The sequence below is a fragment of the Asparagus officinalis genome, chromosome 1 (genome assembly GCF_001876935.1).
Source record: "Asparagus officinalis chromosome 1, Aspof.V1, whole genome shotgun sequence".
Classification (NCBI taxonomy): domain Eukaryota; kingdom Viridiplantae; phylum Streptophyta; class Magnoliopsida; order Asparagales; family Asparagaceae; genus Asparagus; species Asparagus officinalis.
Window position 1 is genome coordinate 116,069,427 of NC_033794.1, and position 21,957 is coordinate 116,091,383.

General features: G+C 39.2%; 1 protein-coding gene across 1 annotated transcript in view; it reads right to left on the bottom strand.

The window, feature by feature from the left end:
- LOC109839980 (DNA-directed RNA polymerase III subunit 2) overlaps positions 7,219-21,957 on the bottom strand; it is a 60,699-nt gene continuing 45,960 nt past the window's right edge. Inside the window, exons 36-40 of the mRNA XM_020408459.1 lie at positions 9,941-10,011; positions 9,266-9,350; positions 9,057-9,160; positions 8,546-8,674; positions 7,219-7,729 (exon numbers count right to left, since the gene is read on the bottom strand). Of these exons, the coding sequence (XP_020264048.1) occupies positions 7,679-7,729; positions 8,546-8,674; positions 9,057-9,160; positions 9,266-9,350; positions 9,941-10,011 (440 nt within the window). The 3' untranslated portion in view covers positions 7,219-7,678. The remainder of the gene's footprint in view (positions 7,730-8,545; positions 8,675-9,056; positions 9,161-9,265; positions 9,351-9,940; positions 10,012-21,957) is intronic.

Below are 21,957 nucleotides of genomic sequence, written 5' to 3' on the forward strand. Positions count from 1 at the left end.
TAATTCTTAAATTATTTTGAATTAATCCCTTAAAAGCTTGGCGTTGTGTTTATATATGTTTTATCTCTAGAAAAAGTGGATATAAGGCAGCGGCTCATTTTACTAAATGAGCTATCAAAAAATAGCGAGATCACAACACTCACTCTAAGAGTCACATCACATGAGTGAGCGTTAAATAGTTTATTTCTTGGTAGCTCATGTTGCAAAACAAGCTGCCAGCTCACAACCATAAAAGAGATTAATGACTGTAAGGTGACGGCTCAATTTGCTAAATGACTTTCCATTATGCACTTCTGCTATTGACTTTGCATGGAAGAGTTGGTTCTAATTTCCTTTAGATTTATGTTGGCTTATTTTGCTAAAGAACTTTCCATTATGCACTTCTGCTACTGACTTCACATGGAAGAGTTTGTTCTAATTTCCTTTAGATTTATGTTTTGTATTCCAATAAAATCTTCTTCTCGATGTCCTCCTTTATCCTTTGCAGAATAAGAAAAATAAAGTGCTGCATTGAGTTAATATTAGGGTTTTTTATTTCTAGGCCCATTTGTTTACTCAACTTTACCTATAAACCTAATCATTATTTTTTGTATTCTTAAACCCAATTTTCTTTTTGTTTTTGCCTTTAAACCCAATTTCTAAAATACAGTATATACAGCACTTGTATTTATACACAAATATGATAAAACCCCAAAATACCCCTTTTAATACCCCACTTAAACCAGTCCCCCCCTCTCTCTCCTCATTTTCCTTCTTCCTCAAATCTTCGTCTTCCTCCTTCTTCCTCAAGTCTTTGTCTTCCTCCTCCGATCCCACCTCTCATGCCCCCTCCAAGAAATCGAAGAAGAAAGGAAGAAAGGCCCATGAAACCAGTCCCCCATCTCTCTCCTCATATAAACCAGTGCCCAGTGCCCCTCTCTCTCTCCCCTCATTTCCCCCTTCTCAACTCTCTGCCCTAATTGAAAAACTGAAACCCCCCATTCTCGTGACCGTCTCCGTCACCGTTGCCGTCATCCTCCGTCGTCGCCGTGAGATGTCTCTCGCAGTCGTCGTCGCCTGTCGTCCTCGCAGTGATCAATCGCCGTTGTCGTCGCCCGTCATCGCCCGTCGCCATCGCCCGACTCAGCTCTCGTCGACGACTCCGTGCTGGTGAGCACCATTGGAAATTTCATTGGATTTTTTGACTTAGTTGGAGAGAATTGGTTTTGTACCATACGTAAGGTGCTTTAGATTTTTAGTTAAAGCAATCTCCCTGTACGAAGATGATTACAAGTCGATTCCAAGAATAAAATACCATTTCATTTGTAAAAGGGGAATCACTAAGTGTGAGTTGTTTCAGATGCGCACTAAAATGTATTTTTACTTTCTCCTCAGCTGGACTAGGGTGGATAACTTTCTGAGTATGATGAACCAATGACAGCGTTTACGATGAGAAATAATACAGCTTAAAATTTCTTCTTTACCTCAATGTTGAACTATGTTGTTGCATTTCTTGGTATGATGAGAATCAGGTGATTATGAGTATTTTTCTTGAAGTTTTGGGGGAGACTGCTTGTTCTCCCAAAGCTTGTAGTGGACTGGGAGTCCTCAATCTTCAGCTTTTTAATATCTCCCTTCTCTCTAAATGACTTTGGAAATTCTTCGATAACAACAATCATGTCGGTAAGATCCTCCAGTCCTTGTACTCGTCTAATCTCCTCAAAGCTGCTTCTCCTAGTCTATGTTCCAGATTCTGGATGGCCGTTGTAGTGTGTTTTTTGAGTCTGCACTTGAATGGCCGTTGTATATGGTTTGTCAATTACTTTTGGGTCGTTGTATATACTTTTCGGTCGTTGTATATAGTTTGCCAATTGTGATGGTCTGGTTGGTATTTTACTTGCTCTGGTTGGTATTTTAGTTCTGTTGTCCGCATGAATTAGGTGCTCTGGTTGGTATTTTAATGTTTTGTCAATTGCTTTGGTTGATGACAAGTTGAGGAGCTAAACAGGATGTTTGCCAAGACTTGGATCATTGCATTATTTGTTTTGCATTAAATCATTGTAAGTGTAGTGGGTTATCTTGTAAGTGTAGCGAGTTACACTGTAAGTGTAGCGAGTTACATTGTAAGTGTAGCGGGTTATCCTGCAAGTGTAGCGGGTTACACTGTAAGTGTAGCGGGTTATCCTGTAAGTGTAATGGGTTATACTATAAGTGTAGCGGGTTATACTACAAGTGTAGCGGGTTATCCTCCAAGTGTAGTGGGTTATCTTATAAGTGTTGTGGATTATCCTGTAAGTGTAGCGGGTTATACTGTAAGTGTAACGGGTTATCCTGTAAGTATAGCGGGTTACACTATAAGTGTAGCAGATTACACTGTAAGTGTAGCAGGTTATCCTGTAAGTGTAGCGGGTTACACTGTAAGTGTAGCGGGTTACACTGTAAGTATAGCGGGTAATCTTGTAAGTGTAGCGGTACCACACTGAAGTATAGCGGGTTACACTGCAAGTGTAGCGGGTTATCCTGTAAGTGTAACGGGTTATCTTATAAGTTTAGCGGGTTATACTGTAAGTGTAGTGGGTTACACTGTAAGTGTAGCGAGTTATATTGTAAGTATAACGGGTTATCCTGTAAGTGTAGCGGGTTATCCTCCAAGTGTAGCGGGTTACACTGTAAGTGTAGCGGGTTATCCTGTAAGTGTAGCGGGTTATCCTGTAAGTGTAGCGGGTTACACTATAAGTGTAGCGGGTTGCACTGTAAGTGTAGCGGGTTACACTGTATGTATAACGGGTTATCCTCCAAGTGTAGTGGGTTACACTGTAAGTGTAGCGGGTTACACTGTAAGTGTAGCGGGTTACACTGTAAGTGTAGCGGGTTATACTAAAGTGTAGCGGGTTATACTGCAAGTGTAGCGGGGTACGGGTACACTGCAAGTGTAGCGGGTTACACTGCAAGTGCAGCGGGTTACACTGCAAGTGCAGCGGGTTACACTGCAAGTGCAGCGGGTTACACTGCAAGTGTAGCGGGTTATACTGCAAGTGTAGCGGTTTACACTGCAAGTGTAGCGGGTTATCCTGTAAGTGTAGCGGGTTACACTGTAAGTGTAGCGGGTTACACTGTAAGTGTAGCGGGTTATCCTGTAAGTGTAGCAGGTTACACTGTAAGTGTAGCGGGTTATTATGTAAGTATAGCGGGTTACACTGTAAGTGTAGCGGGTTATCCTGTAAGTGTAGCGAGTTACACTGTAAGTGTAGCGAGTTATCCTATAAGTGTAGCGGGTTATCCTGTAAGTGTAGAGGGTTACACTGTAAGTGTAGCGGGTTACACTGTAAGTGTAGCGGGTTATAGTTTATCATGCTACACTTTCAGTCTATCACGCTACACTTTTAGGTTATCACGCTACACTTTGAATTTATCATGCTACACTTACAGTCTATCACGCTACACTTTCAGTCTATCACGCTACACTTACAGTCTACCACGCTACACTTACAGGTTATCACGTTACACTTTAAATTTATCACGCTACACTTACAATCAAAGAGATTTGCAGTTTATCACGCTTGGTTGCACTCACAAAATTACACAAGAACAAAATAACACTCATAAAATTACACAAAATTCCACAAAATAGTACTCACAAAATTACACAAAATTCCAGTCTTACAAAGTCCAAAATTCCACAAAATTCCACAATAACGAAATTGCACTAACAACAATTTCATTATCTACTTTCAAAAACTTACAACCTGAAACAATATGTTATAAATCAAACTCCAAAATTACACAAATCTTCAAAATATACTTAGCATAACTAATCATATATTCAAGGCAAGCTCCAGACTTTTTAAAATGTTACAAATCTTCAAAACATACATAGCATAACTGATCATATATTCAAGGCAAGCTCCAGGCTTTCAAAAATGTTACAAATCTTCAAAATATACATAATATAACTGATATTATATTCAAGGCAAGCTCCAAACTTTACAAAATGTTACAAATCTTCAAAATTGTACAAATCTTCAAAATGTACATATAGCATAACTGACTCCATTAACTCTACCCAGCAATTTCTCTTTCACAATCTTCAAGGCAAGCTCCAGACTCTCCAACTCTTTATAAACAAAATTTTCTACAGGTTCCATACAATCTTCAAGGCAAACTTACAGGATTACCCGCTACACTTCAGTGTAACCCGCTATACTTATAGTGTAACCCGCTACACTTACAGTGTAACCCGCTACGCTTACAGAATAACCCGCTACACTGACCCGCTATACTTACAGTGTAACTCGCTACACTTACAGGATAACCTGTTACACTTACAGTATAATCCGCTACACTTACAGTGTAACCCACTACACTTGAAGGATAACCTGCTACACTTACAGTATAACCCGCTACACTTACAGTGTAACCCGCTACACTTACAGGATAACTCACTACACTTGTAGTGTAACCCGCTACACTTACATGATAACCCGTTACACTTACAGTATAACCCGCTACACTTACAGTGTAACCCACTGCACTTGGAGGATAACCTGCTACACTTACAGTATAACCCGCTACACTTACAGTGTAACCCACTGCACTTGGAGGATAACCTGCTACACTTATAATATAACCCGCTACACTTACAGTGTAACCCGCTATACTTACAAGATAACTCACTACACTTGCAGTGTAACCCGCTACACTTACATGATAACCCGCTACACTTACAATGTAACCCGTTATACTTACAGTGTAACCCGCTACACTTACAATGATTTAATGTAAAACAAATAATGCGATGATCCAAGTCTTGGCAAACATCCTGTTTAGCTCCTCAGCTTGTCATCAACCAAAGCAATTGACAAAACATTAAAATACCAACCAGAGCACCTAATTCATGCGGACAACAGAACTAAAATACAACCCAGAGCAAGTAAAATACCAACCAGACCATCACAATTGGCAAACTATATACAACGACCGAAAAGTATATACAACGACCCAAAAGTAATTGACAAACCATATACAACGGCCATTCAAGTGCAGACTCAAAAAACACACTACAACGGCCATTCAAATTCAAATGCAATTGACAAACTATATACAACGACCCAAAAGTATATTTATACAAATACTTTACAAAACAAATATTGGATATCACAATTGGCATCTAGCATTCAGGGAATTGGTCTTGAAGATCACATTGATTTCCTGAAAGCAAAATATAAGCGGATCAAAAGAATAATAGAGCAAATATAAGCGGTTCAATGAACATTACACTTAACGAAAAATATACCTTCAGATAGAAATAGAGCAACGATACGAGCTCTATGTCTTGCACAATCCTTTTGGTTAATGGACATTGGTTGCCCGGAAACGAGGCTAAACATGTATGCCATCAAGAACACCCCGCAATCCAAGCTACTGCAAGTTCAAATGTTTGCACTATCAATATAACACATGCACAAATGGGTGATGATGAGCAAAAACATAGAGCTATCTATCTGTCCGTCCAAAACTTCAAGAAAAATACTCATAATCACCTGATTCTCATCATACCAAGAAATGCAACAACATAGTTCAACATTGAGGTAAAGAAGAAATTTTAAGCTGTATTATTTCTCATCGTAAACGCTGTCATTGGTTCATCATACTCAGAAAGTTATCCACCCTAGTCCAGCTGAGGAGAAAGTAAAAATACATTTTAGTGCGCATCTGAAACAACTCACACTTAGTGATTCCCCTTTTACAAATGAAATGGTATTTTATTCTTGGAATCGACTTGTAATCATCTTCGTACAGGGAGATTGCTTTAACTAAAAATCTAAAGCACCTTACGTATGGTACAAAACCAATTCTCTCCAACTAAGTCAAAAAATCCAATGAAATTTCCAATGGTGCTCACCAGCACGGAGTCGTCGATGAGAGCTGAGTCGGGCGATGACGACGGGCGATGACGGGCAACGACGACGGCGATTGATCACTGCGAAGACGACAGGCGACGACGACTGCGAGAGACATCTCACGGCGACGACGGAGGATGACGGCAACGGTGACGGAGACGGTCACGAGAATGGGGGGTTTCAGTTTTTCAATTAGGGCAGAGAGTTGAGAAGGGGGAAATGAGGGGAGAGAGAGAGGGGCACTGGGCACTGGTTTATATGAGGAGAGAGATGGGGGACTGGTTTCATGGGCCTTTCTTCCTTTCTTCTTCGATTTCTTGGAGGGGGCATGAGAGGTGGGATCGGAGGAGGAAGACAAAGACTTGAGGAAGAAGGAGGAAGACGAAGATTTGAGGAAGAAGGAAAATGAGGAGAGAGAGGGGGGGACTGGTTTAAGTGGGGTATTAAAAGGGGTATTTTGGGGTTTTATCATATTTGTGTATAAATACAAGTGCTGTATATACTGTATTTTAGAAATTGGGTTTAAAGGCAAAAACAAAAAGAAAATTGGGTTTAAGAATACAAAAAATAATGATTGGGTTTATAGGTAAAGTTGAGTAAACAAATGGGCCTAGAAATAAAAAACCCTTAATATTAAGGGTGCAGGGTTGTAGAATACAGTTTTTCTATTCATATCAAAGTCATGCCAAGCATTCTTGTCCAATGCGAGTATTCATTGTTTTAAAACAACTGGATTGTTGTATTTTCTTTTAGATGCAATATCTTCCCATCACAATCAAAATTCAAGACAAGGCAAGAATGCCAATATTGCAGAAGAGAACACATACTATATTGTAATGAAGTTTCATTTATGTAATTCCAAGGTTCCAGTTTAGGCTGAAATTGTTGCTGCGCGGTGCTGACTTAAGTTAGGGTTTGATCCCAACTCTGAATATCCTTCTCTAAATTCTTTTTTTATCCAAATACAAAAATGAACACCCTTCCTATATTAATCAAATATCCATTTGAATATCAAACTATATTTTTGATTACTATTTTGTTTTGTCGTTTATGAACAGTAGACTGTTAATTAAAAAGATACATTTTTTTGTAGGGAGGTTCTCCTATTTTTATAAGGAATTTAATTCGTCAAAATGGAATTTCAAACTGAAAATGAAAAAAAAATCCTTTATAATTATGTAGTTTGAATAATTCGTTAGAGAAATCTATCAAGTCTCACAAAATTAATACGAAACTAAACAATGAGAAAGATGTAAGGAAAGTTAAAACGCTATCATGTATAATTTCAGAAGCTACGAGTAATCAAAATTTAAATGTATATTTGATAAACAAAGGAATAAAAATAGAGTTAGTTTATGTTTTGATTTCCCTTGGATGATCTTCAGAATCGAATTGCACGCATAATAATCAAACTATTTGATAATTATTCATCCATCCTTGCTCACCACCCCGTTACACAGATAGAAAAGAACAAATAAAAGATGGTGTCCTATACAACAAAATTTTATAGCTACAAACAACTATATTTGAATGATGCTCTTGCTTTCTTTTCTTTTCTTTTCTTTAAGGGGGATCAATGACGATACTCTTGCTTCAGGCAATCGTTTATTTCCTCATAATCCTCGAAAGGCAAGAGATTTCCAATGTCTCCAATGCCAATGCTTTGGAACTGCTCCCTTCTCTTACTGATATTTGACTGAATCTACAATTAGCCACCTTCATTGATCATACTTCTGCCAATCTCAAACGGCACATCTTACTGCTACTTGCCTGAATCTGCAATTAGCCACCCTCATTGATCATACTTCTGCCAATCTCAGACGGGGAACAACGTTCATTGATTGTAGTTCCTGGAACACAACAACTAGGTTAACTTAGTCTTTTTGTTGGATTAATTACATTCAGGTACCTCAATGTATTAAATATCGGCCAATATATCGCTATATTAGCCGATATATCGGGTTAAGGACCTTACCATGACGATAATGGAAAAATCTGGTTATTTTTATTTTGATTGTGGGATTTGGGTCAGGTTTATGAACCCGAACGCAAACCCACAATCAAATTAAAAAAAAAGCCCAAACCTAAACCAATAAAAGCCACAAAAGCCACAATCCGTCTCCCAAATCTCTCCACTCTCAGCTTTCCCGAACCATAAACATATATTATGATGCAATTTCTTAAGTTTAGATTACATTAATGTGTTTAGATTACATTTTACAATGTTATGTATGAACATCATCCGATATGACACCCCAATATTTTTTTTACATATCCCCTATTTTCCCCATTTCCGTAGTCCGATATAGATTTTAGCCGTCCAATTTTTATTTTGCTATTCGATATTTAATATGTTGGGTACCCTATGGCTGGTGTAATGACACAAGTGACTCTAGACTATGCGTTTCTATACGATTAATCCTGAAATTATTAATTGTAATTATACGAGTGACCTTGGAGTTCGTTTAGTTTTCTTTCTCAAGGTTAACATGTAGATACAATTAGTCTCAAGGTTACCCACGTAGATATCCAAAATACATGGTTACCCACGCAACTATACCGTACCTCAGGATACCTGAAAGTTATTAATCTTTTCTTTATTATTATTATTATTATTTTTAGTGCAGTTGTGCACATATAGATCCATGTAAAGAGAATATTTCTACCTGAAATAGAAGCTTGCAAGCATATGGCAGCATCATAGTGGCAACGTTTTCGCCAGTTCTGCATGAAGAACAGAAGGCAGTCTTCAACTTGTAATTGTAGTAGCCCAACAAACCACATTTCCTGCAAACCTGCAGAGAAATAAAAAAAGATGACTCAAGTAAGAGTAATGTTCACTGTCGAATGATCAAGTTTAAGGAGTTTATATTATAGCTTCCAATGCTTAAGCTAACCTAAAATCTCCAGACTACCTTCTCTCTGTTTCCACTGTTATTCTCTTCCCAAATTCCTTATATTAGGAGCTTGGGGAAATGTTTATTTTAGAAAATTATGATATTATCTCATGTAACACACTTCATCCTTCAACATTAGACAATTTAAGAGACTGGTAGTTTGTTGAGCTATGAACAGATGAAATAGACCTTAGAATGTTTCCTAACAATTTAAAGAGAAACGCTATTGGATCTGGGAAGTTTTAACTAAAACAAAGAACAGGGGAAAGCTTGTTGCTACCTGAACTTGATAGGGGTCACTTGATAGCATTAGACGCTCGTAGATTAACATACTAGCTCCATATGCAATCAAACAATCCCGTTCCATTTCTCCTACTCGTAGTCCTGAAATTTGAATAATTATCAACAGATAATCCACAAATGAACTGCAAATATATAAGTTACAGCAGATTAAAGTTTTAGCAAAAACAAAAAATATTTTTTATCAACCTCCATCTCGACTTCTTCCTTCTGTTGGCTGTCTAGTGAGAGTCACACGAGGTCCCCTAGCTCGTGCATGCATCTTATCCAAAACCTGTGAATCACAGGAAAAGTTATAACATAAAGATAAGAAGAGACTACATCTAATGAAATGAATATATCATGAATATATAAATAATTCTTTTTTCTACTCAATTTTCGTTTTTTCTCTTATAAATAGACCTGTGGAAGATGGCTACAGCAACATTTATACTGAATACTTGCCCCAGAAAAAAAGGACGATCTGAACAGTTTAATAGCTATATCAAATGTTATCTAAACAAAAGTACCAGATACGAGGAAACAGACAGTCTGACAGATACAAATTGTATTGGGGATCACTATAATCCTGGCATACAAATCAGACTGCTTAAAAAGAGTTTAATTGGCAAGAGATTGTGACATAACATTTGAATATTACTCAAAAGGTTGTCATTATCTTTGACAAAATCTAACTGTCATCATTACTAGCTTCCATTAACGTAATTTATTTGAGATTACAAAACATTTGTTTGAAGAATCAAAAGAATAAAGATATATGTTCCTTATAGAGCAGAAGGAATGAAACTAATTACCCGACATAATATTGAAGTGAAAAGACTCATTTATCAGGGATATAAGTTAAAAATCAAGGATAGAGTTTACCATATGTTTCAATTTCTGATAGTAAATCGGTCCCATGAATATGTAAGCTTGAAGAGGATGACCTGTGATGCCTGCAAGATCAAATCAAATAATGACTTTAACAAGTAAAGGAAAAAACTAAAATCATAAGGAAACAAAAAAAAAAGGATATCCAGTCAAAGTTTTCACTACCATGAAGTGAAATAAGAAAATATCTTAAACGTTGTAACTCAAATAGGTGCTAAAAATTCCCTAATCTATCATAAGTTTTAGCAGCCGTGTAGAGGCCCAATCCTATATCCCAGGTGGTCCTTCAATTTAACTGGTTGAATTGCATGAGCAGAATGCATGTGACAAAAACGGCAACAATATAGTTTTAGCTATTGCACAATATTAGCAGAGACATATTTACAAAAGAAATATAATAATTTTATTCGAGCTAGGGGTGTAGATCCACTTTGGTACAATATAATTTCTATTTATCTGTTAATAAATTTAAAACATTAACTTGCTAATTTTTTTACTATTGCATGGAAAATATTCTTTGCTGCTATAACTTATAAAAATCCCAGACCATGATCAATATATACGATATAAGATACTAGTCCCTTAAATCATGGGTATTTTGATATTAATCTCCTAAATCTTCATATTTTAATATTAGTCCCTCACATTATGTCAATGTGTTGATATTAGTCCTTTTGTTAAGTTTACCATTCAAAACCATAAACCATGGTTGGCTTACCACTAATCATGAGTCGGAAATTACCTTTTTACCCTCCCCCCTCCCCCCCGCCTCACTGCACGCTTCGATGCTCCTCGCACCATTCTCTCCACCCCTCCGTTGGTATTTTCACTTCGTCGTCCATCGCCATCTCCTACCCCTCCCCCCTCTCTCTCCTCCCCATCACCTTCATCTCATCCGCCATTCTCTCCTCCGTTGGTATTTTCACTTCCTCGTCCATCGCCATCTCAACCTCCATTTGTATCCTCACCGCCTTCTTCATCTCCACCACCATCTCCTCCACCTCTATCATCTCCTCCTCTGGTATTCTCACCTCCACACTGTTTTGGGCTTTTTTAATATTGTAATTAACTCGGATTACAACAACAAGAATAAGAGTGCAACAAAGAAAATTTTTATACTTCATGGGGAGATTTCTTTTCTGTGTGCCGATGGAGCGTTAATCTTGTACTCCATTGATGCACCGACTAAGACGATGAATCTTTTGTTGTTTATAAGAGGTGGATTGCTTTGAAGATAACTCAGCCTTCTCTTAGCAGCTTCTCTCAATAAAAAGAATCGTAAGTATGATTATAATCTCTTTATTCGTGTGTATTCTTGGCTAAGGCTTCCGAACTTGTAAAATGGATGATCTCCTCTTTTTATAGACTAAAAGAGAAAGTTCATTGAGCAGGAAATAAATAGTCATTAAAGTAGGAAATAATGAGCAGTTATTCCCCCGAAAATAGCTCTCAAACGGCTATTTAGTGAACTTCACGGGCTTAGTAAAGTTCACTAAAGACGTGGGCGAAGGTCGCTGCAGGCGTAGGTGAGGGTCGCTGTGGACGTGAGCGAGTCTTCTTCGCAAGTGGATGACTTGGTCCACTTGAGTTGACATGAGCAGAGTTCATTGGCTGGCGAACTTCACCATGAGTTTGAATTTAACACAGAATTCGACTCTAGATTTGGCCGACTGATGACACCTTCCGGCTCGGCCCGGTGAGAAGAGATGACTTGACCTAGCAAGAATGGACGATTCGGCCTATAGCCAAGAAGGGACGACTCTTTATGAGAAGGACGAAAAGTACCGTCTTTTTAGTCTGCCTAAAAAGTTCTCGATTCGGCCGGGAGAGAAGAGACGACTCCTTGTGAGAAGTGTTTTGGGAGTCAACTCACTTTTGATTTGATCGAGTCAAGTCGATATGGGCTGTTTGGCGAGGCTCTTTGCGGCTTTGGATTCAACGAACTTTGCTGTCTTCAATGAACTTCGTTATGTGTCCATGTAGACTATTTGGGCAAAGCTCGTTTTGGGCGAGTTTGGCTAGAAGCTTCAATTTGACTTGATCTTGAAAGCGAGCTTCAATATGACTTGGGCGAGCTTTGCTATAGCTTGGGCGAGCTTCGCTGATAAGTTTAGATTTGACTCGAAACCCAACTTGAGCTCGTTTATTGACTCCGCCGACTTGAGGACGCTACCTTGAGTCCTTCTTGAGGATTGACTCGGACTCATGTCCTCTTTGGCTCGAATGTAGTCATGTTCACATATGATCCAAGTGAACACTATCCTTGAGCCCATCTTAAGTGTTTAGCCCATTGGTGTTTACTTCTTGGACACAAACTCAACATTAGTCCAATAGAGTATATTTTAACCATCTACAAGACTCCCCCCCCCCAAAAAAAAAAAAGTTTTCGTGATCCTATATTCAGACTTGTTATAGGGAACAAAATACTTTGGGTAATCGCCAGAGATATATTGTTGAACGTAGTTTTAGTCATCTTTTTTAGGCTAAAATATTTACATTTGACTATTTGGCTGCCATAGGTGTACTGTTCAACATGGTTTTTCGTTGTTTGACTCATCTTGGTAGAATGCTAGGTTGTATTTTGAAGTGCTTATTGTTGAGATTCCATTCAATTCTGTGTTTGGAACCCATATTTGGAGAAAAGCTGCAAGAGCGTATCTGAATGCCTACATAGCTGATGGAGCATAACTGGATATTGGCGTAACTGTTAGAGTGTAGCTGGATGTTGGCTTAACTACTGGAGTGTAGTCGAATGTTGGCGTAACTGCTAGTGTAGTCGAATGTTGGCGTAACTGCTAGTGTAGCCGGAAGTTTAACCATAGTTTATACTCGTACGTAGCTGGAGTATTCCATCATCTCGACCAAGCTAGGGAGATCCATAGTGTCCACAGTTTAGGCTCTTGTGTAGTTAAGAGTGTAGGAAACAGTTTATACTCATGTATCTGTTGGAGCATAGAGAAGCAGTTTATACTTGTATACTCATCAAGATATAGGAAATAATTTAACCTCGCATACCAATCAGAAGTCAGGAAATAATTTAATCTCATAATTCCATCGACGGTTAGGAAAAAATTTAAACTTATAATTCCATTGGAGGTTAAGAAATAGTTTAACCACAGAGGTGTAATGTTAACATATCAATTCGAAAAGGGACTGCTAGAGGTGTAAGTCCAAGGGACTGTTTAGATGTGTAGTGTTAACATAACAATAAGGAAAGTCGACAGAGGTGTAATGTTAACCGATCGACAGAATCAAACTGATAAAGGTGTAATGTTAACATATCGGGTTTGCAAAATTACTACCGTTCAAAAGTGTAGTGTTAATATAACAATACTAAGGAATTTTGACAGAAGTGTGCTAAAGGGAGTGACCAACAGAGGTGTAGTGTTAATCGGTCGGTTTGAAAGAGTCCAAAGGACGACTATTGTTTGGAAGTATATTGTTAACTTAATGGTTGGAAATCGATGGAAGTATAATGTTAACGGATTGATTTTTGATAAGAGCGTATTGACTGAGTTGTAGTGTTAACCAGTCAAATTTGCTACGATAGGCCAACAGAGGTGTAATGTTAACCAGTCAACGAAATGGTCTGACAGAGGTGTAATGTTAACCATTCAGATCGTGAGAAACCGTTCAAAGGTGTAATGTTAACATGACGGTTTGATTGAATTGATACTGTTTAGAAGTGTAATGTTAATATGACAGTCATAATGTTTTTGGAGTCAAGCAGAGGTGTGATGTTAATTTGATGATTTATTAGGGATTTTGATTAGATTTTGAATCAAGAAGATCAACATCTCTGGTCAGAGGTGGAAACTTAAATGTGACCAAGATTTTTTTGGGAGATGATATTGACCAGAATTAAGAGCAATATTTTTTGAGAAACTTCCCGTTGATTAGCGTCATAAGCCTATTATCATTTTAGTCAATTAGACGATATATTCCATTTGAGTAGACTATCTCTACTATAAACGGACCTTTCCATTTGGGTTAGAATTTGCCTTTAGTCTTATGCGTCATGACCATGGATCGATAAAGTTAAGATCAGGTCGCCTTCTTTAAAGGATCTTTCTTTAATTCTCCTGTTGGAAGGCTCTCGAAATCCATGATTGGTAAATCTCGATTCTTTGTTGAGTTTGAAGTCTCAGTTCATGTAGCGCTTCTAGTTCTTGGAGGCGCTTTTGATAATGTTATTCAACTATCATCTTCTTAGCAATGACGATTCTCAATGATGGTACTTGAATCTCTGAAGGGATTAAGCCTTCACATCCGTAGACCAAGGAAAATGGCGTCAAGCCAATGGGAGTACGAACCATTGTTCGATATGCCCATAAACACTCTTCGAGTTTCTTGTCCCAATCTCATTTGTTGAAAGAGACTAGCTTCTTCAGAAATTTAATGATGGTTTTGTTAAAAGCTTCAGCTAGACTATTAGTAGTTGGGTTGTAAGTTGTGGAAGCCACATATTGAATTCTAAACTTGTAGAATTTGAGAACGGTCGACTAATGAATTAGGGATCGTTATCGTGAATGATTCATCTAGGAACACCAAATCGGTAGATCACGTGGCATCTCAAGAATTTGATCACTTGAGATGTCTTGACTTCTTTGAGGGGAACATCTTTGGTCTATTTGGAGAAGTAATCTGTAATAGTCAGGACGAATCGATCGCCTTTAGCGAACGGCGGACTGATCAGCCCGATGATGTCCATGCTCCATACTTCAAATGGCCATGAGGTAACGATCGGATGTAACTCCTCTAGAGATTGATGTAGGAAATCGGTATGGACTTAACACGCATGACATCATTTAGCAATGCTACCACATCTGCTATCATTGTCGGGTAGTAATAACCTAGATGACGAAGTTGGTCCTAAAGTTTAGGACCGGATTGATGAGTTCCATGCACCGTCGTGGGCTTGCTTTAATGCTTCTCGAACTTCACTTGGTGATAAGCATCAGAGCAGCAATACCATCAAAAGACCGTCGATATAACATCGATGTAGCAGAATCATATAAAAAGCGTGGATCCCTTCTTTGAATAGAGTCTGCTTGCTTCAGACTATCAGGTAGTATCCGTACAAGATGTAGTCGATGATTTGGAACCGCCAATCATTATCTTCAAAGTGAGTTGGCATGCCATGCACTTTGTTTGCTTCAAGAATTTACTTTGGGGGAGCATAATTGATGGAAAGCCACGATGATACGCCTAATTGATTTGGGTGCCAATGCAAGTGTGGTTGCAAGGGACGCCAAAGCGTCCATATGAGTGTTTTCGAGGCGAGCTACATAGCTGATGGAGAAACCTTCGAATGACTAAGCAAGCTTTGTTGCCGCTTTATGGTAGGGTATGAGGTCATTATGACAAACCTCATACTCCTTTGATCTAATTCATGATCAGCTTGGAATCACCATGGGCTTCAAGATATTTGACACCCATGTCTTAAGCGAGTTGTAGGCCGATTATAAGGGCATTATACTCGGCTACATTGTTAGAACATGGCTTGGTTAATGAGTAGGCTCAAGAAAGAACATGCCCATAGGGATCAATCAGCACTACCCGCACTCCTGCGACAATTGCTCCTTTATGGTTGTGTCGTGTCGTCGAAGTACAGTTACCATATCTGATGGTCTGTAGTAATATTCGAATCAAAGACTTCTTTCGGGATGTCTTCATAGAGTTTAGAAGACTCGGGGATAGGATGCTCCGCTAAAAAGTCGGCTATTGCTTGACCCTTACTGGTTTTTATAGCACAAATATCATGTCGTATTGTGAGAGCAGTATTTGCTAACATGGAATTTAATGATCTGAGTTTCGTCATGAGTATCCGTAAAGGATTAACTCTTAAAATGATATGGATAGATTGGCCGGTGAGGTAGTGTTATATCTTTTGAATTGTGAAGATCAGCGCTCAACATTCTTTTTCGACTAGATTGTAGCGATCCTCGCCACCAATCATAGTCCAATTGAGGTAATAAATGACTTGCTCGTGGCCATTGTCATTCTTCCAAACAAGAGTTACCCCAAAAGAGTGGTCCATTGCTCTGACATAGATGAGAAATGATTTACCTGATACTGGTGTGGCTAGAACCGACGGTTTTGTGAGATAACTCTTGGTCTCGTTGAAAGCTTCTTGACAAGTGTCGTCCTAGACGAACGAAACACATTTCTTCATGAGTCGTTGAAACGGTTGACATTTTCCAGAGAAGTTGGCGATAAACCTACGGATATATGCTAATCATCCTTATAAACCTCTGAGTTCTTTGAGATTCCTTGGAGGTGGCATCTCTTGGATGGCTTTCACCTTTTCGGTATTGACATGTATACCTTTAGATGTTATAATAAATTCTAGAAATTTACCTGATAATACCCCCAGGAAAGACTTGGTTGGGTTCATCTTGAGCTGAGACTTTTGCATAATTTTGAACATCAATCTCAAATCACTAATGTGATCTTATTTATGACGACTTTTGATTGCGAGATCATTGACATAGCACTCTACTGTTTTGTGCAAATATTCACGGAAGTGTGTTCATAGCACGTTGATAAGTAGCTCCAACATTCTTCAGAACAAAGGGCATTACTGTATAGCATAATACTCCTAATGGTGTTCTGAATGCTTCGTGTTTTTGATCGTCTAGATGCATTTTGATTTGATTGCATTCAGAAAACACATCCATGAATGACATCCTCTCAAACCAGCACATGTTGTCAACCATGACATCCGTGATAAGGAGAGAAAACTCGTCTTTCGGACAAACAAGGTTGAGATCCCGAAAATCAATGCAGATTCAGATATTGCCGCTCTTCTTCATCACCAACACGATGTTAGCTAGCCAATCAGGATGTTCTTCTTCACATATGAACCCGTATTCAATGATTTTGTGAATTCCCCTCTCGATCTGTTCCATCAACTCAGGACGGAAACGTCGTTGCTGTTGCTTGACCAGCTTAACGCTAGGGTTAATGTTAAGACGATACACAGTCACATTGGGGTATAGACCCGGCATGTATTCGTAGCTCCAGGCGAAGACATCAATGTATTCTTAAAGGAGAACTGAGTTTTTTTTAGCGGACGATAGAATTTCGCTGATGAAGATGGGCTTGGGGTTAATTTTGTCGTCTATGTCGATTTGAACTACTTTATCTTCGGTGGGTGATTCTCTGGCTTTGAAACGTGACTCCCATTGCTTCTTAAGTTGCTTTGCCCATAAATCATCTTCAGGATCTTCGAATACTTCAGATTTATTGAGATCCATGGTTAGATCGTACGAGATAATGTTAGCTATGAATTTACAGCGCAAGACTCCAAGGCTGACGTCGGAATCCTAATCGAACATGTCTAATAAACTACTTAGAAAGTCATTAGATATTGGTCCTGTTTGGTTCGATTGCAAGAATTACTCCAAGGCTCGACTTCGGGAAAAATGTACATGAGTCCTTGTTTGGTTCGATTATAAGAATCAAAAATTTCACCTTCTGGTTTAAAAGGGATTAAAGGGACTCTTAGTCCTCTATTGAAGTTCATCCCTTATTTCGTAGTGAGGTTGTATCCTATTTTTATCATAATCTGCTGAGACTGTTAGTTGTACCGGGAGAATTCTGGTGCTCCTTTAGCTTCTTCATCGGAGTTGGACAAGTGTAGTGTCTTAATTTTTCAAATATGATTGGATTCAAAGTGTACCCTTTTGGAAGAACTATGAAAGTAGCATCCTCGGGGTTGTCTAGTTTGTAAGCGAAGCACGACTTGCATATCAGCACATGTAATGCTGATTCCGAAGCCAGCCTAGCCATCAAATTTTCGACTCTTGAGATTTTAGACTCAAGAGTCTAAAGATTAGTCGAAAGCAAACACTTCTTCATTAAAGATCCAGTTGCCCTGATCTTCGACGGATTGATCGATACAAAGGTCTTCTAGGATAATTACAAGCGGATCTATCTCCCAAATTAAATCATCGATGGGATCGAGCTCAACATCTGCTTCATTACCGCTATCCTCATCATTGGGGAGGACAATCTCGATCATATGATTTTCATCATGCAAGAGAGTCGATGAAGTAATTCTCCACCCCCTTAAAGAGATGCTTTTCAGCCTCGACTCTTTGTCGGACCCTCAATCCATCAATGTATTTGAAACACTACTGAAATGTTGAAGGGATGAGCATCTTGGAATGGATCTAAGGTCATCCGAGGAGAAGGTTGTACAGTGTCTCGATATCGATGACATAGCAAGTCACTTTCGCCTTTAAATTTTTGATCTGACACTTAAGTCGGATCTTTCCAAAGGATGGCTATTGCTGAAGTTGATGCCGAGTATAATTGCAGAAGTTTTTGAGAGCTTGTGAAGGGGGACTCCCAAAAAGCTCAAGAGCCTCCGCAAAATTATGCTCAACGCGGAGCCTGGATCGATGTGAATTCTCTCGACCCTTGATGACCCTATATACCCAGTGTAGTAAAGGGGTCGGTTGTGATGGTGATTTTTAACAAGCATATCCTCCGGAGTGAAGATGATATAAGGCGTCTGCTGTTGACACTGATAGCATTGCTCGTATTCTTCATCTTGACGAGGTTCGGTTATACGGCCGAAGAACGCCTCAATATCATTCAGGGCTCCTTTCAAAGCTTCTCTCGCGTCCTTAGACAAACGTAAACGTTCAAATAAGATCATACGAGCTAGAGTGTTGGTCAGTTGAGCCATGATGTCGTATTTAAGTGAGGCCTTAGGGTCATTTGGAGGACGCTGCAAGGCCTTATCGAACTGAGTCTTCTTTTGCTTAGCCGGTTCAGGATGTTTGGACGTTCCTAGCTAATTGTAATTCCCTAAGTAATCTTTGCCAAATCTGATTCCTATAATGACCACTTTCTCTCCCTTTGAGTTAGTGAGTGAAATAACGTGTACAGATTCTTCTTTAATGATTACGGAGATAGCGTTGCAAGTCTTCATCTTACGCTTATTCTTGGACTTCTAAAGAGTCCAGTTCTCATCTCGAAAGAAGGTCATGATGCACCCACATTAATTCGTCTCTCGTCGTGATGAGGGGGATCAAGCCTTCGCTTTGCTGGTTCTGGGGTCATAGTTTACCACCTCCATTCTCAACGCAGTTTTGAGCTTGAATTTCTGGCATTGAGCCAAATTGGAGAGCCACTATATTGACAGTGACTTTCTTTTGCTCAGGCTTAAGCTTAAGGATCCTTGATTCAACGAATATCTGGATATTATCATTGAGGATGTACCAGTTTTTCGTCGGGTGCCCCAACATTCAATGATAAAAGCAGTTGAGGTCATCTGTCTTTTCGACCTCTTCAGGGCATCGAACTTCTGAGAGCTTCAAACGATTCCCTTTGTTGAGTACATAAAAGATACTGACTGTATGTTCATCCTTGAATGAATAACTCTGCTAAAAGTTCTTCCTTGGCTCTCTTTCCTGGTGGTTGTTGAAATTCTAGACTCTAACTGCAAAAGTCTGTTTGGCTTTCGGTTGTGACGTCTCCCCTTGTTTGCCTTTATTACCCTTGAAGTTGGTGCGAGGCTCGAACTTGTCGAAACACTCTGATGATTTTTCTGCTATCACAGCCTGTTTTATCAAATTGTTTCAAGTGTGGGTAGTAACGACACCCATATGAGCTTTACTTCGTGCCACGAAACTATGACGACAAGTTTGAAGTAGCATCGGTAGAGGCATGTCTCGACATCGCAATGTCATATTGTTGTATCTCTCAATGTATTCTCTAACCGCCTCACTTCCGCTTTGCTTCTCGACAAGGAGTTTGGTTATGGTAACAATGGATTGCTCCTCGTAGAATTATGAGAGGAACTTTGATTCTAAATCTGCCCAAGATTTGATTGAACCTTAGGGCAAAATTTGAAACCAATCAAAAGCTACCCCCTAAAGGGTGCCAATAAACATACGTACCTTAGTAGTATTGGTACTCATTACATTTCTAGTTTGCTGATGGAAGTAGTAAATATGTTGGTTCAGAGAACCTTTTCCATCAAATATATGTAACGTAGGTGGCTTGAACATCATTGGGTAGGGAATCATGTCCCACTTAACGGGATAAGGTCAAAATCCAAATGATTCCAAACTTCTTAAGCTCTATTCGTTAAGAAAGAACATTGAGCTGCTTCTGAATACTCTCGAAAGCATTTGCTTCCTTATTTGGCTTTAAAGGTAGCGTTGCTTCTGATCTTGCGTGTTCAGAATTGTCATCTTGGTGTAATTGATTTACATAAGAGGGATTTTCGCCGATTGGTCTTTTCCCTTCTGAAAAATTTGGCTGAGGTTGAGATGTCAATAAGAGTTGTTTAATCATCTCTTCCAGACGTTCTATCCACTCATCTGTGTCCTTTTGAGTTGCCAGCGAGAATATCTTCTCGATCTGTTATATCTACCTTCCACCTTTGTTCTTGACTTGAACTAGGGTTATATTTGATGCTATAGCAGAGTTGGCGTCGCTAGAAGTGGGTCGATTTAGTTGAGACGAAGACTGTGATGTCTGCATTAGGATGGAAGAGTAGTCGAAAAGAATTGTCGCTCTTCTTCTTAGCCTGGTGTTGTGATACACGCCATCAGCTTGTGGTAGTATGTATTCAATGCCAAGAGAGTATATTGGATCGGACAAGCTATATGTACTTTCCTCATCTCTGAAAGTAACACTTATCATGTTGACAGTGAGTACTTGCATTTTACCCCTTTAAGAACATCGTTGTCACTTAGTCCGAACCTCTTAAAAGCTCAGGAACATATGACCGAGACTGTTGAAGACTGATCATTTGCATTGGCAAATCTTTTGAAGGTCGCACAATGCTAACATTGGCGAGCTCTCTTTAGAGTTATGAGTTCTTTTAGATCAATATTGGTGTCAACTTCGCTGGTCTTGACCTTGAAAAGCGAATGTTGCTTACGACGACGATGGCTAGGTTTTTGTCCGGTAGAATCATCAATGAATATCATTTCCTTGAGGGAATTTTCATGAGGAATTTACCCCTATTCTTAGCTTCTATCAGGGAAGCATAGTGAACGTCGCAAAACGCTTTAAATCGAACTACTAAAGGGGTCAAAGACTAAAGCAAGAGATCAACATCTTGATCTCCGCTCGAGTCGAGAATCGGATTTCCTTCGCTCTTGGCGAAGTTCGTTTGGCTTCCAGTGAAACTCAAACTACATTTAGCAAAGGTAGCCTTTTTACACGTGTGGGTCATTTTACACCCGAGATTCGCACTGCGGCGAATTCTATGATAACTACGTATAGTTGCTGTTGAAGAGATTTGGTTCGTGAAAATAAATTCCTTGAACTTTGTTTGGTCAAATTTAATGAACAACGTTTTAGCAAAAAACCCGAGGGTCTTAGTGTCAGTATGCGACACAACATTCTCACTGGAGGAGAAGGTAATCACCAGCAGAGTCGGCATCCTATTTCGCGTCTTTTTAATATTGTAATTAACTTGATTACAATAAAAAGAATAAGAGTGAAATAAAAGAAAATTTTATATTTTCTGGGGAGGGTTCTTTTTCTGTGTGTCAATGGAGCGTCGATCTTGTACTCCGTTGACGCACCGACTAAGACGACGGGTCTTTTGCTATTTATAAGAGGTGGTTTGCTTGAAAGATAACTCAGTCTTCTCTCATTAGCTTCTCTCAATAGAAAGAATCGCTAGTGCGATTATAATCTCTTTATGCGTGTGTATTCTTGGCTAAGGCTTTCAAACTTGTAAAATGGATGATCTCCTCTTATTTTATAGACTAAAAGAGAAAGTTTCGCCCTTAATTGTGAATTAAGTGGCCATTAAAGTAGGCGATAATGGAGAGCAGTTATTCCCCTGAAAATAGCTCTCAAAACAGTTATTTGGCGAACTTCATGGGCTTAATAAAGTTTGTTGAAGACGTGGGCGAAGGTCGTTGCGGGCGCGGGTGAGTCGCTACGGGCGCGGGCGAGTCGCTGCGGGCTCGGACAAGTCTTCTTCGAAAGTGGATGACTTGATCCATGTGATTTAACGTGGGCGAAGTTTA